This window comes from Bos javanicus, chromosome 4 (assembly GCF_032452875.1).
Source record: "Bos javanicus breed banteng chromosome 4, ARS-OSU_banteng_1.0, whole genome shotgun sequence".
Classification (NCBI taxonomy): Eukaryota; Metazoa; Chordata; class Mammalia; order Artiodactyla; family Bovidae; genus Bos; species Bos javanicus.
In genome coordinates, this window is record NC_083871.1 from 13,136,701 (window position 1) to 13,155,259 (window position 18,559).

The window sequence follows — 18,559 nt, forward strand, 5'->3', positions numbered from 1 at the left end:
CCGACAGATGAACTATATAATGGTTCTCCCATGCCATAGAATTCCAAACAGCCGTTACAAAGCAGCTCTGGATGTACTGTCAGGGGAAGGAATCCACGATGCAGTGTTTAACGCAAAAGTAACGCATATGAGGACCTGTATAATATTTATGTGGTTATTTCCCCTTTTTAATTCAAGAGAGCATGCGCACACCCCACATCCTATTTCTTTGCACTTACAATATTTTAAAAATAAAATAGAATGTTAAATGGGTGAAGAGATGACTGGAAGGGAAATACATATGTATGTATGTAAATTTCAATAGATATATATATGGAAGAAGGGAAGTCATATGGAGTAAGGGAAGATAAGAGGATAAGAATTACTTTTTAACATTTTGAGTTTAATTTGGCTGTAGGTGTTGTGTTAGTCGCTCAGTTGTATCCCACTCTTTGTGACCCCAAGGACTGTAGCCCACAAGGCTCCTCTGTCCATGGAATTCTCCAGGCAAGAATACTGGAGTGCGTAGCCATTCCCTTCTCCAGGGGATCTTCCTGACCCAGGGATTGAACCCGGGTCTCCCAAGTTGCAGGCAGATTCTTTACTGTCTGAGCCACCAGGGAAGCCTGTGGCTGTAGGAGAGGAACCCAAATAGAAATAGCTGGTGAGCTGAAGGGAGGGGACAGAAGAGCTGATTAAAATAATAATAATACACTTTGGAGGGTGTTTACCTAGACAGCAGACACAGCTACAGTTGTGACATGGCTGACCTTTTTGAAATAGAGAAAGTAAGGAGGAGGTGAAAGACCAGTCCTTTGGGGAATGCTCAGAGAATTCGAAATGAGTGGCAACATAATGAAGAGCGTGGAAAAGCTGCAGCAGGATCAGAATGAGAACAGATGAGTGTGCCGGAGTATCAGGGAGGGGAGATCGCCTAGAAGGAACAGTGCATGAGTGCTGAGTTGCGTCAGTCGTGACCAACTCACTGCGACCCTATGGATGAATCCCACCGGGCTCCTCTGTCCATGGGATTCTCCCGGCAAGAATACTTGAATGGGTTGCCATTCTCTTCTCCAGGGGATCTTTCCAACCCAGGTAGCGAACCCAGGTCTCCTGAGGGTCCTGCACTATAGGCAGATTTTTACCCCTGAGTGGCCAACAGTATAAAATAAGAGTGAAGGAAGGAGGGGAAGAGTTGCGAAAGAGTTTCTTAATAAGGACATTGCTGATGGCTTTCAAGGCAGCAATTTTAGTCCCCCCTTGCAGAAAAGTCTGCAAGGACCAAGGAAGGGATTGTCTGATGGAGGCCATGGGGATAGGTGTGGTTCTCAACCCTGGTCTCACATTCTTAACTGCTGGAGAGCTTGTAACAAGCACTACCATTCAAGCCTCCCTCAGACCAACTGAATCAAAATATCTGGGGCTCTGGCCTGGGCATCAGGCTTTTTAAAACTCTCCAGGTGCTTGTGGGCACAACCAGGGTTGAGAATTAATGTAGAGACCAAGGCAAGGGCTGCAAAAAGAAGGGAAGAAATCAGATGAAAGCATAATGGATGGGGCAATTTGTCAAACTGTGGAGAGACTGTTTGAAGACAAACGAAGGAACCGGTGGGCAGCGACGCATTGAAGGTGACTGGCGGTGGGTCTGTAGGTTGCAGGTGTCTTACATTAGAGCCATCTGTTGTTGTAAACACCTGTATCTGTATAATTGTTTAAAATGGAAAAATTCATTTCTATTAGGGTTGAATATTATCACTATGGTAATTATAGGGATTATCTGAATGTTAAAATTCACATATTTTTAAAAATTAGGTGCTTTGCAAATCTCAAGTATTTTAGCATTCTCAAGCATTTACATGGTTATGTTATGTTGAATTCACATAGGAGGTAAGTTTAAAACCCAGAGTGAGAGCATTATTCATGACTGAACTTTAATTGGATGAAAAGAAATATTCATTAACATTTTTTCTGTTTTTTTTTTTAATTTGGTTTTATTTTTAATAGACATTGAATTTGTTACCTTCATCTGTGAATGTGCTAATGCCGTGAGGGTTAAATGAAGACGCATCAAAGTTACTTCCCGTCATCTTCAATTCCAACACTGTAGGATCCTCTTCGTTCAGGTCCATCAGCAGTATTTTTCCAGGCTTATCAGGTTCAAAGCTTTTTACTCCAGGATATCGTAATCCCTTATAAAATAACAGAGGAGAAAACACAGGCACTTTACAAACACTTCAAATGCTGATGGAGGTGGTAGACAGCACATGGGTTCACACTGTCTGGTTCGGGCTGCAAGCCACATGGCAAGCCTGTTAGCTGGCTTGTGCAAGCAGCCCTTGGGGGTCTTTGGAAGTCACATGCTCCCAGGCAACCCCACATAATGGGCACAGACCCTTCCATCACCAGCTGCAAAGCATCTGTGTTGAATATCACAGCTACCAACCCATGATGACAATTACAAAAAAAAAAAAAAAAGGAAGAGCAGACCAAAGAGGCATTTACTAATAAGCTTCAGTAATATAAGCAAGGAACACAGAAGAACACGGGTTATGGATCGTCCCCTGGCAGGTTTCATGGAAGCATCTCAGAAACAAAGGTTTAGGGTTAGGGTCTAATAACTCCAGGGGACAACTCCTTCCATAGCTTGAAGGTAGACCAGCACAGCTACTATTTGTTTTAGATAGTGGGGTCCTATGTAAAATTTCGGAGAGGGCAATGGCACCCCACTCCAGTACTCTTGCCTGGAAAATACCATGGGTGGAGGAGCCTGGTAGGCTGCAGTCCATGGGGTCACTTAGAGTCGGACACGACTGAGCGACTTCACTCTCACTTTTCACTTTCATGCATTGGAGAAGGAAATGGCAACCCACTCCAGTATTCTTGCCTGGAGAATCCCAGGGACGGGGGAGCCTGGTGGGCTGCCGTCTATGGGGTCGCACAGAGTCAGACACCACTGACGCGACTTAGCAGCAGCAGCAACATGTAAGATTTAATGGAAATTTATATTCTGTTGCTTTAAAAAAAAGTTTGTAAGACACCTCTTCAGAGGACGATCAGTCTTCATAGGAGAAAACTGGATTAAATAAATTACAACAGGCAGCAAAGGATTTTCAGTGGCTGGATGACTTGAATACTGTATTCTATCAATTCTGTTATCCTTCATTAGGGTGATGACTTTTGTTTTTGAGCTACATCATCTACCACAATGATCTGTGTGCAGGAGAATTTGACAACACGGGGGCTTTTCTTTCCAAAAGTCTGGAAATTGTGGCATGACCTACTAACATTTTAAAATTAAAAGGCTTATTCCAAAAAGTGTAAAAAGAAGGATTAAAATCTAAATGATATGTGAGGGGGAACATACACAGACACACACACACACTCAAATCAGCAGGTATTTGACTACACTGCTTACTTTCTTCAAGGAACAGACAGATGAATGGGAAACTCTTGAACTCACTGGACTCAAATTGTCACAGTGGAAGATAAGGGAATACAGGAGCTCAGTGTACCCACAGGAATACAAACACGCATAGAACACATATGATCATAATCGTTATACCAGTATGAATGCGTACACAGGTTGTTTTTTGAACCATATCACCGCTCATTTGATTCGAAGATGGGCATTGGTATAAAGAAGGCTGAAATGAAAGGCAAGCTGCTGGTCCTAGAAAATGGTTCAGAGCACAGGAAATCAAAGGCAACACTTACGGCACTAATGAAAGCGAGTCCATTAGGAAGTATCTCCAGGTCTTCAGCACCAGTTTCTTCAAAAAAGAGTACAGACAGCACAGATTGTTAAGACCATTGCGGGAAGTTAGGGGGCCTTGTCTTCATCACTCCCAACTTGAAAATGGAGCTATATATTTAGTTCTTCTTTGATAGGTTCAGAATAAATCATTCTTTCCTGTATTTATTCAAATTGATTCATATGATTATTTAAAAATTAAGAGATTCATATAATAAAGTGTATTTAAAACTTACACTTAATATATTTGTTTTAAGTTTATGAACTAGAACTTTTTCCTCAGAGTCTGAAATCTCTTAAAGTTTATGGAAATTCACTAAATGTACAAAAGGTATAGTAATTTGAAAATAGCTTGCAATTTTTAAAGACACAGAGTAAACTCCCCGTATATGCTGACACCTAATCATTCCAAATCAAATAAACTCTTTGAAAAGCCCTATTGGAAACATAAGCAAATTTCAAATGCTTTGGTTAAAGTGAGCATACATTTCATATTCTGAATATGCCTTTACAAACATTAATAAATAACTCACCAAGTTAGTTATGCTTTAAATACATGTAAATTTTTTGAATTTCAATCTCAAGACATACGTGACTTTTTACTTGGTATTAATTTTAGTGGAGGTGTTCATTTTACAAATATCCAGTGATATTTAATATCAATATCATGCTTGTTTTCTAGAAAAAAGATTGCAATATAAGATATCTGACCAAGCTAATTGATGCTATCTGCATAAAATCATGTGGTCCAACCTTTCTAACCTCAGCTGAGATAAATGATTCTAAAAAAACAAACCCTCAAGCATAACAAAAGCATGAATGTCAAACAAGTTGTTTTCAAATAACAAAGCTGGTTGGTTGAAACCAGATGGGAACTTGAGTCCTCCAACCCTCCCTGTTGGCTGTCTACCAGCTTCTGTTACCCCGTCCTTTTTATCTTTGCTGAGGGGCCTGCCTCCCACAAAGGAGGCCCCCTAATTACTTTCCCAGCTTCCTTTGCAGCTAGGGCACCAGCCTGTTGTCTAGCTCTGACTAATGAGATCTGAGGGGAAATCTACTGAGACCTTCTGGGAAAACTTTGCCTCCCAGATATTAAAAGAGAAATGCATAAGGAAAGGGCCTGTGGTAATGGCAAAGGTGTGCGAGGCCTTTATAAACATTTACCCTTTACTCATTACTCTTTCTCCTTCTGTGCCTCCTCTGCCATCTGCTCAGGTTATATTACCATAAAATCAAACGCTTCCTGACCACTGTTTCTGCTAAATGAACCAAACAAAAACAAATAATCAAAAAGCGGTCAAACCCCTTGATGACAGGCTGGTAGAGTCGAAGGTCAAGTAATCTGGTATTTACAACTCACTACTGACTTGATAATACTCTCCTGGCTAGTAGTTTTATTTTTGAACAGAATTAAATAGGTGTATTAATCAAATAACTCACAAGGTAATACTTCAAGTGGAGTATTATCAGATACTTACGTATTTGATAATACTTCCTCCTCTCAAATGCTTACCTATTCCTTTTATTAATTTACAGTTAGGAAGTTCTACCGATTTTACTTCTCGGGAAGCGTTCATTCTTGCTCTGGAAGAGAGAAAAAAAAAGGAATAAAGTATGCATAAAACTATCCAGAAATTTAACTAAGTTGCAAAAGTAAGTAGCCAGTAAAATTCTCCTTAACTGTACTTTGCCTGGGTTTCAACCCCAGGGTTAGTGGTCCCTGAAACCTGAGCGATTCTATCAGACCAGGCCTGAGCGAGACACACGGGGCCCCTGGGCACAATGTTTAGTGTATATTTAGCAGAGGGGGGTAGATGTGCTGTGTGCTCAGTCGTGTCTGACTCTCTGTGACCCCGTCGACTGTAGCCCACCAGGCTCCTCTGTCATGGATTCTCCAGGCAAGAATACTGGAGTGGGTTGCCATCCCCTTCTCCAGGGGCTCTTCCTGACTCAGGGATCGAACCCGCATCTTCTGGGTCTCCTGTTGGCGGGTGGATTCTTTACCACTACACCACCTGGGAAGCCCTGGGTGGATACACAAAGATGTGCAGCGTCCTCTTCTGGGCTTGGTGCCCTCTTCTGGGCTCAGTGCCCTTTGGCAGAACAGAAACTATTTCATCAACCATGTCAGGAGCCCTAAGTGGACGTTCGGGTTAAATAACAACCTGGGTCCAATTGATTCCATTTGATGTTTTAGGGCTGCTGACAAATAGGCCTCTTCCCCATCTGCCCGGTGTGGCCCCAAAGCTTGGACTGGGCACCTGATTTCAGGTGTGTTACTTGAAAAATGCAGGTGTGCTTAAAGGATTTATAGCTTCAGAAAATCCTACCCAAGGCCAGCATATTTAAAGGCATCGCGCGCACACATGCGTGCACACACACACACACACACACGCACGCACAAAAGTAAAGCAGAAAACATAAACTTCCTGGGGAACATCTGAGTGAAGGACCAAGGGAAAAAGAACAGCTGTGAGAAGGAGGCACCAGCAGGCTGCCTGCGCATGTAGCACAGAGCTGTTGAGTTGTTGACGTGGCATTTGAAAGAAAAGGACCACAACATTAGCTCAGCCAAGAGACTTACACAGTAAAATTTTTTTTTTTTTTTTTGAGCACTAAGGATAGTGTGCTGCAGTTCATGGAGTCGAAAAGAGTCCAACACTACTTAGTGACTGAACAGTGAGTAGCAATGCTTATCCAAGCAGCCCTAGAAATCTTATTTGGCTAAAGACAGTCAGGAGGAGAAGTCTCTCACTTGCCTTACTGATAATTTCCTCTCATAGAAGGAAGATGATGGGTGAAGGGGTGACTAGACACTTTGAATAAAATTATTAACAACCTGGTATAAAATAATATGACTTTGGAGGTGACTGATCTTCCATCTTTTCATTCAGGAAAAGTGTAGCACGTTCCCACTAGGCCTACTACTACGTTATTAGCTAGCATTTTCACCCTCTAATAGGCCCTGAGCTTAAGAGGCTAGCAGTGAGCTCTAGAAATCAGCTTTGTTAAAGTGCCACAGTGCATTATTAGCATGCAGTAGAGATCTTCCAGTCCGAATGCTACAGACCCAGAGGTGAATGCACAGATGAGGAAAGCCTGGCTGCAAGGAGAGGCTTGGCCCTGAATGATGGACATGAACTTGGAAAGCAGACTTCAAAGGCAAGTTGGGATCTGCCTCCATGACTGAGAAAACGAAAAGGTATTCCAACAATGGAAATTTGACATTATAGTCACAAAAGTTTGCAGTAAAGAAAGAAAAGGGAAAGTTTGGAGTTTTATCAACTTTTCAGACTAAGACCCACATTAGGAAAAGCATTTTATTCGGTGGAAACACACAGCACACACTTACACACATACCTGAAACAAAGTTCGTGAGAGGACACTTCCCCTAATCAATGTGATACATTCCTAACGTTTCTGTTCAATCCTGTTTCATTTATTTAAAGATACTGATAATACAAAAAAACCCCACAAATATTGGTGAGGGTTTGGGGAAAAAAGGAACACTATTTCAGATGTTCAAGCTGGTTTTAGAAAAGGCAGAGGAATCAGAAATCAAATTGCCAACATCCGCTGGATCATGGAAAAAGCAAGAGAGTTCCAGAAAAACATCTATTTCTGCTTTATTGACTATGCCAAAGCCTTTGACTGTGTGGATCACAATAAACTGTGGAAAATTCTGACAGAGATGAAAATACCACACCACCTGACTTGCCTCTTGAGAAATCTGTATGCAGGTCAGGAAGCAACAGTTAGAACTGGACACAGAACAACAGACTGGTTCCAAATAGGAAAAGGAGTACGTCAAGGCTGTATATTCTCACCCTGCTTATTTGACTTATATGCAGAGTATATCATGAGAAACACTGGGCTAGAAGAAGCACAAGCTGGAATCAAGATTGCCAGGAGAAACATCAATAACCTCAGATATGGAGATGATACCACCCTTATGGCAGAAAGTGAAGAACTAAAGAGCCTCTTGATGAGAGTGAAAGAGGAAAGTGAAAAAGTTGGCTTAAAGCCCAACATTGAGAAAACTAAGATCATGGCATCCATTCCCATCACTTCATGGCAAATAGATGGAGAAACAGTGGAAACAGTGGCTGACTTTATTTTTCTGGGCTCCGAAATCACTGCAGATGGTGACTGCAGCCATGAAATTAAAAGACACTTACTCCTTGGAAGAAAAGTTATGACCAACCTAGACAGCATATTAAAAAGCAGAGTCATTACTTTGCCAACAAAGGTCTGTCTAGTCAAGGCTATGGTTTTTCCAGTAGTCATGTATGGATGTGAGAGTTGGACTATAAAGAAAGCTGAGCACTGAACTGATGCTTTTGAACTGTGGTGTTGGAGAAGACTCTTGAGAATCCCTTGGACTACAAGGAGATCCAACCAGTCCGTCCTAAAGGATATCAGTCCTGGGTGTTCATTGGAAGGAATGATGTTGAAGCTGACACTCAATACTTTGGCCACCTGATGCGAAGAGCTGACTCATTGGAAAAGACCCTGATGCAGGGAAAGATTGAGGGCAGGAGGAGAAAGGGACGACAGAGGATAAGATGACTGGATGGCATCACCGACTCAATGGACATGGGTTTGGGTGGACTCTGGGAGTTGGTGATGGACAGGGAGTGGCGTGCTGCAGTTCATGGGGTCGCAAAGAGTCAGACACAATGACTGAGAGACTGAACTGAACTGATTCCACTGTTGGTGGGAATATAAATTGGTACAGCCACTGTGGAAGTTCCTCAAAAGACTAAAAGAACTACCATATGACCCAGCAATTCCACACTTGCATATATGTACAAAGAAAATGAAAACACTAATTTGAAAAGATACATACACCTCAGTGTTCATAGCAGCACGATTTACAATAGCCAAGATATAGTCGAGATACGGAAGCAACCTAAGTACACCAACAGATCAGCGGATAAAGATGTGATGTGTATATGTGTGTGTGCATGTATGAATTTTACACGGTCATAGAAAACTAATGAAATTTTGCCATTTTCAACAACATAGATGGAGCTGGAAGGTATTAGGCTTAGTGAAATGTCAGGCAGAGAAAGACAGATACTGTATATTATCACGTATATGTGGAATCTAAGAAATAAATGAATGAATATAACAAGAGAGAAACCGACTCACAGATAAAGAGAACAAACTAGTGGTTACCAATAGGACAGGGAAGTGGGGAAGGGCAATATAAGGGTAGAAGATTAAGAGGTACCAACTGTTATATATAAGATAAATAAGCTACAAGAATATATTGTACAGCACAGAGAACATAGCCAATATTTTATAACTATAAATGGAGTATAATCTATAAAATATTGAAACACTGTGCTGTATACATGAAAGACTAATATAATATCATAAACCAACAATATGCTAGTCGCTCAGTCATGTCCGACTCTTTGTGACCCCGTGGATTGTAGCCCACAAGGCTCCTCTGTTCATGGAGGTGAGAATACTGGAGTGGGTTGCTATTTCCTCCTCCAAGGGCTCTTCCCACCCCAGGTATCAAACCTGGATCTCCCACATTGCAGGCAGATTCTTTATCATCTGAGTCACCAGAGAAGCTATACTTCAATTTTAAAAATAATAAAACAAAAATAAATAGATAAGGGCTGATCATACTTTACTAAATTGATTTTGTGATCCACCATTTGAAAACATAGCTTTATAGAAAGCTTAGTGAATATGTACAGAGTGCCCCAGGGAACTCAAAAGACAGGTACAAGCGGTCATAATCAAGGACACAAAGAGTGACACAGAAGAAGAGAGTTGATGACAAGCCATCAGCGAGTGGGTGAAGACTTGAGGAAAATGCCAAGGATAGCCATATTAGCTTTTTAGAGTCAAAATCACACAGGAAGAAGAGGCTCCCTGGCTTGCAAGGTTCAGTAAGAGTGATGTGTTCACAGAGGACAGACAAAAGCAGAAATGATTAGCCTCTATTCTTACTCAGGTTTCTCTCTCATGGAAAAGGCAGAATAATCAGAGCTAAAGGGAGCCAATCGTAGATAAGGAGGCATTAAGTCAGCACCCAGCTGCTTTTGGTTCAAATTTGTGGCCATGTGTGGGTGCTAAGTCTCTGTGTGACCCCATAGACTGTAGCTTGCCAGGCTCCTCTGTCCATGGGATTCTCCAGGCAAGAATACTGGAGTGTGTAGCCATTCCCTTCTCCAGGGCATCTGCCTGACCCAAGGATTGAACCTGAGTCTCATGTCTCTTGCGTTGGCAGGAGGGTTCTTTACCACTAGAGCCACCTGGGGAGCCCAAATCTCACAGACTAATCATTGTTACTGTAGTTCAGGGACTTCAATTACTCTGCTTTAATCCTCAAACCTCTCCCTGAGGTACTGTTTTCCCTATTTACAGGTGACGAAGATTAAGTGGCTTTTCAAGTCTGCAAAATTATGAAGTGGCTGAGCTGGGGTTGGAACCCAAGTATGAATTCAGAGATCACACTCAGTCCTCTGCCCAGCAAAATTTACCAGTATTACTGCTTCCAAAAAGCTGGAAGCAATGCCAAAAGACAGCTCAGATTGTGTTACTATAATCCAGCTCATGTTTTTCTATTTTACTTTCAATTATCAGGAAATATCTTGTCAAGGGCTTAAGTCCAAATGTTCCAGGTCTAAAGGACAAAGTTCAATGTTTGTGGTGTTTCGCTGATTAATAAGCTGCTGAAATCTGGCCAGAAATCACATACTCCCTGCTATGAATTATTCTTTGCAAATACATGCCAGCTCCTTACAAAAGAAAGTGAGGATCTTTAGCTTTGCATTAAGAAACCCATTCTAGAACTTTCCTTGGGGCCATATATATCCTCACCAGTCTATCTTCTGCCTCTGCACACTCCTATTCTTCAATATTTCCTATTGGGACTTCAGTCCAGTTCAGTTCAGTCCCTCAGTCGTGTCTGACTCTTTGCGACCCCATGAATCGCAGCACACCAGGCCTCCCTGTCCATCACCAACTCCCGGAGTTCACTCAAACTCACATCCATCGAGTCAGTGATACCATCCAGCCATCTCATCCTCTGTCGTCCCCTTCTCCTCCTGCTCCCAATCCCTCCCAGCGTTGGGACTTACTGTCCTTAAAAAGGATGGAATTTAAATTTTTTTAGGATTTTACTTGTTTGTTTTATCTTTTTGCTGGGTCTTTGTTGCTCTTCAGGCTTTTTTCTAGTTGCAGCAAGTGTGGGCTACCCCCTAGTTGGGTGTGTGGGCTTCTCATTACGGTGGCCTCTCTTGTTGTAGAGCACGCGTCCCAGGGTGCGATGGCTTTAGTGGTTGCAGCACAAAGGCTCCGTAGTTGTGGCTCCCAGGCTCTAGAGCACAGACTCAACAGCTGTGGTGCACAGGCTTAGTTGCTCCACGACATGTGGCATCTTCCCACTCAGATCAGGGATCAAACCCATGTCTCCTGCACTGGCAGGCAGATTCTTACCACTGAGCCACCAGGGAAGCCTGGGAATTTGGATATGAAATCAGGTGCCATGACACCAAGAATCCTTTTCTCTACATCACTTTCTCTCCTTTCACTTGCTCATGCAAGTTTTCCCTCCACCTCATCCTTCCTGCTAATCCACCTGGAAGTTTCCTACTCGTGACCAGTCTGCAACTCCTCCTGATTTTTTGTGATAGGATTAGTAACCCCTTCATTTATCCTCATAAATCTTCACATATACATCTACAGAGTCTCTTTCCATATTGTTTCATGGTAATCAGCTTGTAGTCTCATTGCTAACACTAAATTCTGAAATCTGTGACTGAATACTGCATCCTATTCTGTCCTGTGACTTTGCACAAGTGCACAGAGCTCAAGCAAAAAAAAAAGTACTTGGTAGATGTCTGCCAAATTGTTTTGTGGAATTAGCAGGCTAGTGCATCAGGCAGAGAAGATGATGTTGGTTGCATTGGTAGAGGAGGACCAGTGAATTATTTGTTCTTAACCTAGGGTCTCAGTGAGGTCCTACCGCAACATATATTCAAATTTCACTCATTTAGTAGATCATTCATAGGTAGATTTTTGAGATAGCATGTGGCAATAATGAAAATTAACATTTACAGAGTATCTTTCATGGGCCAGATTTTATGCATATACCTACTGTGATAGGTATTATAAGCCCATAATATTTAGGTGGAGAAACAGGCTCAAAATGGTAAAGTTGAGGCAGGCTGACACCAGGGACTCTTTGCTACAATGCTTCCACCTGAACAAACATCTCCCAGAGCAACAGAGGGACTAAACTATAAGGGACTAAAAAGAACTGTATGCATAGGCAGTTGGAACAAATGATCAACAATATGATACAAAAAGGACCAAAAATCCAACAGCCACGTAAAAGTTGTTGGAGCAAAAGTAGGGTACTGCACATGATTCCTACACACAGTTCCATCAAGCAGGTCGGCCAACCACCCAGGCCACCCCTGTGGCCTGACCACTGGATAGGCACCTACCCTCACCCCATTTAAGGGACCAGATTGCTCCCCAATCAAGGAGCAAGCAAGGAAACCTGTTACATGTTTTTACTCCCTGTGCTGCAGCACGAGTCCCCAAAAAAACCTTGCCTAAATTACTCCTCTGACCTGTTATCAATTTCTGTCGATTAAAAAGCCCAAGAATCCAGGTCAGTAACAAAGTGACCTGAAAGCTGCAGAACTGAGGTCCAGCCCAGGTCTGCTGGAATCCTCCACTATCCTTTTCCCACTAGAGTGTGTTGCCTGGAGTGGGCACCAGGGTAGCAGAAATATGAACACTATTAATAAATGCTAGCTTTGCTGTTTCCTTGTAATAAAGAGTTTCACATGTTCAGTTCAGTCACTCAGTCGTGTCCGACTCTGCAACCCCATGAATCACAGCACACCAGGCCTCCCTGTCCATCACCAACTCCCAGAGTTCACTCAAACTCACGTCCATCGAGTCGGTGATGCCATCCAGCCATCTCATCCTCTGTCATCCCCTTCTCCAGCTGCCCCCAATCCCTCCCAGCATCGCGGTCTTTTCCATCAAGTCAGCTTTTCGCATGAGGTGGCCAAAGTATTTGAGTTTCAGCTTCAAAATCAGTCCTTCCAATGAACACCCAGGACTGATCTCCTTTAGGATGGACTGGTTGGATCTCCCTGCAGTCCAAGGGACTCTCAAGAGTCTTCTCCACAGTTCAACAGCATCAATTCTTTGGTGCTCAGCTTTCTTCACAGTCCAACTCTCGCATCCGTACATGACCAATGGAAAAACCATAGCCTTGACTAAACGGACCGTTATGTCCTGCTAAATTGCTTCAGTCGTGTCTGACTCTTTGTGACCCTAGGGACGGTAGGCCCCAGGCTCCTCTGTCCATGGGATTTTCCAGGCAAGAGTACTGGAGTGGGTTGCCATTTCCTCCTCCAGGGTATCTTTCCAACCTAGAGATTGAACCCCTGTCTCTTAAGTCTCCTGCATTTGGGAGGCTGCTGCTGCTGCTGCTGCTAAGTCACTTCAGTCGTGTCCGACTCTGTGCGACCCCATAGATGACAACCCACTAGGCTTCTCTGTCCCTGGGATTCTCCAGGCAAGAGTACTGGAGTGGGTTGCCATTGCCTTCTCCAATGCATGAAAGTGAAAAGTGAAAGTGAAGTCGCTCAGTCGTGCCCAACTCTTCGAAACCCTATGGACTGCAGCCTACCAGGCTTCTCAGTTCATGGGATTTTCCAGGCCAGAGTACTGGAGTGGGCTGCCATTGCCTTCTCCCATTTGGGAGGCTAGCGCCACCAACTTAAGAAATGAGGAAGTTGCCCTAGAGATGCATGTTAACATTCCATACACCAGGGGGCACTGTTTACATCGTCGTTCACTGGAAGTGCAGTGCGCCTGCGTAGTGAGCGGCGCCGGCACAGATGGGTGGGACAGACTACTAATCCAAGGGAGCTCCCTTATTTCCTTCCTCTGTGCTGCTGTCACCTCAGAAGCATCTGGGAACCCCTCAAGACACATCTAGTATCCGTCCACAAGATCCGTCCAGCTCCAGGACTATACAACTTCTTGTGAACCTGCCTTACTCCCATACGCCACATCTCTGAGGGAACAAAAGTTGTATCTCCTCTGACGATTCACCTCGACCTTGCTGCTGGTCTCGGCATATAATCTTTTCCCTTCTCTCCCTTGGACAGATTCATGATTTTCTCTGAAATTCAGATACCTTATCTCTAAAATGGGGGTAAAGGTAATTTACTGATCCTCTAGGCTGTCTTTATCTGGTTCTAAGTTGGGGCGGGGAGCGCCTGCAGGATTTGAATGTCCTTTAGAAACCGCACACCTCAGGTGGGAATTCGAACACAATCTTGCCTCACGTGGGACAGGAGCCCAGGTGAACCTCATGTGAGACTCCAACCCCCAATCTTCTGACTGAAACCGTGCACCTAGTCTCGGGACTTAATGAAGTTCAGGAGAGGCAAAGTGAAAGGTAAGAAGTGGATTTATTAATATCCTTTGTAAAGAAGTTGCCGGGCAATGGGGCGTGAGATGGTCGTGTCTCAGATTTCAGGCGAGCTCCTGAGATGGTCTGCCAAGTGAGGGTGCTTGGTGCGGGGCAGGAAAGACGGCAAAAGCGAGCCGGAGTAAAGGGAGGAGACACACAAGACTGAGACAGAATGCAGGCGTCTTGGAGGAGAAACACGCATACTTCCCGGCAATTTCCTTTCCTCCCCCATCTGAGCTGCTTGAAGGCTCTACACCATCTTCCATCCCCATAACCACCCATCCTCCTGTTGTTTAGTTGCTAAGTCATATCTGACTCTGCAACCCCATGGATTGTAGCCCGCCAGGCTCCTCTGTCTATGGGATTACCTAGGCAAAAGTACTGGAGTGGGTCTCCATTCCCTTTTCCATGGCATCCTCTCCACCAGACATCAAACCTGCATCACTTGCATCTCCTGCATTGACAGATGGATTCTTTACCACTGAACCACCCATCCTCCCAGCTGCACATTATTCCTACTCTGCTCTCTGTTCTAGCTCTCTTTTTCATTCAAAAAGCATAGGTCCACCCCATGGCCACTTTCTTTCTCTTCTCAGCCATCTGGTTACAACCAGAAGTTAAAGGACTGAGGCTCCCTCCCCACGTACTGGACCCAGGTGGTGAAAGTAAAACAGGGAGTTCTCACTCCAAACCAGACCTGGTCTTCCCACTGCAGCGTCCTCATGGCAAAGTGGTTCTGGGAAGTGCCCTAATCACAGGCAAGGCTACCAAGGGGACTTGCGGACACTGACATTATGTTAAGCTATGACCATAGTGTGCTTTGGTCCCTTCAGACAAATCACAGTCAGGCTTGGGGGGTCCAGAAAGCTGCTGCCCAAGGCCAGACCTCAACTTCTGTTGAAATTTAAGTCTTGGTGCAAATCAATGATATAGAATAATCCGTCTCAAACTGTATCCCAGAGAGTTATACAGGTGGTACCAAGAAAGGGAGTAAAGGATGTGGGCAAATAAGTCTGTGAAATGACAAACCAAAATCATGTTGTGTATTTTGTTACTGAAGGACTTTTCAAAGTGTTCAGTGTGCCAGAATGCACTGTCAATCTCCAGGAAAAGGCTATAATAGACATTTCCCAAATTTACTTTGTCTAAGGAACCTATTTTTTTATAGAGCATGTTTTGTGACTTGTGTGTGTTCCAAGGAACAAACTTGGGGAAATATTAATGCTGGCTCAAATAAGCTAAGACTTCATGTTGATAGAGAAACTTTTTAGGGTAGTAGCAGTAAAGCTATACTTTATGTATGTATGTGTATATATGCATTATATATACACACATATATAATGTATTTACATACATGTATTAATATTATATATAATGCATAATGTTATAAGTATATATTCTTCTTTGACAACAAATAGTACCATGGTTAGTGAAAATCCACAAACTATAATTTTTACATGATTAAAAGTCCCAAATCACTGTCCATTTCTTATTTTTTTCTAAGTTTGTGATTCCAAAAGTAACCAACAATTAGAAAAGAAAATCCCAATATTTACAAAAATCTATTCTGAATCAATGTATGTACGTTTCTAAACAGTCAACAGGATCATATGATCTTTTTCCGAAAGTCCAAAATGTTCAGTTTGATTTTTAGTAATGTTTTACTTCAAAGTCAATAACGAGGTATGACTGATTAATCGTTTGGATTAGGATGATCTCTAGACATTGAACCCCTATTAAAAAGTTATTATGAAACTACTGACACTTTCTTAGAAAAGTTTTCCCCCTTGTGTAGTACTTAAAATTTTATAAAACCTTTAACGGAAGCAGAACACTTCTAAGCAGGGCACTTTTCCCTTTAAGGGAAGCAGGACACATTTATTAAATACTTACTATATCCCAAGCACATTGTTAGGTGCTTCTTATATGAGGTTTTGGTGACACAGTAGCCAAGATACACTGATATTCATGAAAAATAAATGTGAGAGATCCTACAATGGAAGGGACACAGCAAGAACCCAGGACATCAAGCTCTCTCCTCTAACCCCTGACACATCTCCACTGGAGCAGGTGGCCATGTCCGTGCCCATTCCTTCCCGCCTGTTCCACTGCACATGGGAGTTTTCTGTCTCTCAGCGAGGTCTCAAACTGAGCATCTCCATGCTGGGAAGTTTTCTGCCTAAGCCAGGCAACTGAATCTGGAGCTTCTTCCCTAATTCTCACAATATCACAGGCCCCCTCCAGTCTGGTTATTTATTTTGCAGAAAATCTGAGAAGTGAATCTGTAGCCAAGATACACCAGTATTTATGATAAATTAATTGGTGTGTGACAACAGCTTGGTCATTCACACCAGAGACAATCACCTCCTTAACCTCTCTCCCAGGCAGTGAGCAAGGGTGTTCAGGTGGTTGGGGAAAGTTGGATATTTATGAAATTGCTTTGGAAAGTACATCCTGCTGCCTTCTGATTTTCTAAGAGCCTGGAGCCAACTTGGGAGTGGAGAGTGAGGGGAGAAGAGTCCCAGGTCTGGGTAGTGGATAGGACAGACAGGACAGGGGTGGGCTGCAACCCAACTCACAGATAAGAAGACCGGTAATCCCTGAAGAATGCCAGCCCCAGTCCCAAGAGGGTGAGCACCAACAGCTTCGCCATAGCCTGGGACAGACAGCAGCAGGATGGACAGACGCACAGACGGGAGAAGGGGTGGAGACCCTGAGCGCCTGCAGCCTAGGGCTGCTCTGGGGTTGGCCCCACCCCTCCCCCGAGCGCAGCTCACCCCGCCCGCCCTGCTCGGGGACTGAGGGAACTTGCTTGGGGTCAGCGCCTGCAGCCAGGTGCTGAGCGCTCCGGAGGCTTTACAGAGAGAACTAGCTGCCTAGAGCGGGCAGAAAGGGGAGAATGGCAGGTGGGAGGAAACGGAGAGCGGTGGGAAAGGAGAGCCAGGCTTTGAGGAAAGCTCACTTTGTGATAACAAGGTCCTATGACTCAGAGGGGTTCAGTAACTTGATCGCTGTGACTCAGCCAGAAAAGGCACAAAAGGAAGGGAGGGCTGTGATTGGCACCTTTTAATATACAAGTTTATTCTCATCCGACTACCGCCACGTGGCTCCGTCAGACATCTGCATATCAAGCTTCTCTTTCAGCACCACTCATCAGATACCTCTCAATGGTGTTCATTCATTCCAGACTCTTGGCTGACATTGAGTGCCTGTTATGTGCCAGCAATCAGTAAAATATATCACTCTTGCATATGCTGTGGATAATCCGTGTTTACGTTATGGGGATGCACATCCTCTATGGAGAACAATAAAGCAGGGAAAGGCATGGAGCAGGCATACTGAGGTGCCATTTAAGAAAGGGCTGTCCAGGGAGGCATCACTGATAAGGCAACTTCTGAGCAAAGCAGGGTAGGAAGTGCCTCTACCTACTGCCTTCTCTCCTGTTACCATGAATGAGACTTTCCTGTTCATGAGAGACCATCTCTTCTCTGCCCGCCCTGGGTTTCTTTTTTTTTATTTCCTTCTCAAGAATTTTGGTCCCAGTCACAACTTCTCTCTCCTACAACATCTTCCTCTTCTCTGGAATATTGCCATTAGATACAGGCATGCTTTAGGTTCATTTATAGTTTTCTGGGGAAAATACTCTTTGATCCCACATTCTACCTACCTACTGCTTTCTTTCTCTGCTGCTTCTATAAAAAAGCACAGATAAAATCTCTTAGACTTGTCAACAGTTGCTGCTTCCATTTTATCACCTCTTGTAACAGATTAATGATGGCCACAAATTCTTTGACACTCTTCCTATTGAAAAGTGTGGTGCAAGATCCCTCTTTTGACACTGGTGCTATCTCTGTGAATGCCTTAATTTATAGAATGTAGTGGTGCTGTCCAAGTTTTTAGGCACAAACCTAGGGCTTCCATCCCTTGTTACTCAAATACTTACTCTTACATCTTGAGCTTCTGCTTAATAACTCTGACTGCCTCACTGGTGTGTCCATATGAAAGAGTCTGAGCATGTGGAGAAGGAAAGTGGCCAGCTAAGGCCAGCCTTCTAGCTATCTCCACCAAGGCATTGGATACACTGAAGGCTTCTTGGACACTTGAGACTTGTCCAGCCACCCAGAGAGTATCACTGAGGCACCATCCCAGTTGATACCACATGAAGCAGAAGAATCAACCTGCTGAATCTTGCCCAGATTCCTTACTCATTGTGTGTAAGCATAAGAAAATAAATTTTGGTTTGGCAACGGATTTTAGGAAGTATCTTTAACCTCCCATTCTCCACTTAACCATTCTAATAGAGCTTGTGTTCCTTCAGTTCAAACATAGAATTGGCTCTTATTAAACTACTCATA

The 18,559-nt window shown here is 43.5% G+C and overlaps 1 protein-coding gene across 1 annotated transcript in view; it reads right to left on the minus strand.

Moving 5' to 3' along the window:
* The window catches only part of PON1 (paraoxonase 1), a 34,057-nt gene extending 16,975 nt beyond the window's left edge, over positions 1 to 17,082 (minus strand). Inside the window, exons 1-4 of the mRNA XM_061413492.1 lie at positions 16,784 to 17,082; positions 5,244 to 5,314; positions 3,694 to 3,749; positions 2,000 to 2,168 (exon numbers count right to left, since the gene is read on the minus strand). Of these exons, the coding sequence (XP_061269476.1) occupies positions 2,000 to 2,168; positions 3,694 to 3,749; positions 5,244 to 5,314; positions 16,784 to 16,857 (370 nt within the window). The 5' untranslated portion in view covers positions 16,858 to 17,082. The remainder of the gene's footprint in view (positions 1 to 1,999; positions 2,169 to 3,693; positions 3,750 to 5,243; positions 5,315 to 16,783) is intronic.
* Between the last annotated feature and the right edge of the window lie 1,477 nt (positions 17,083 to 18,559).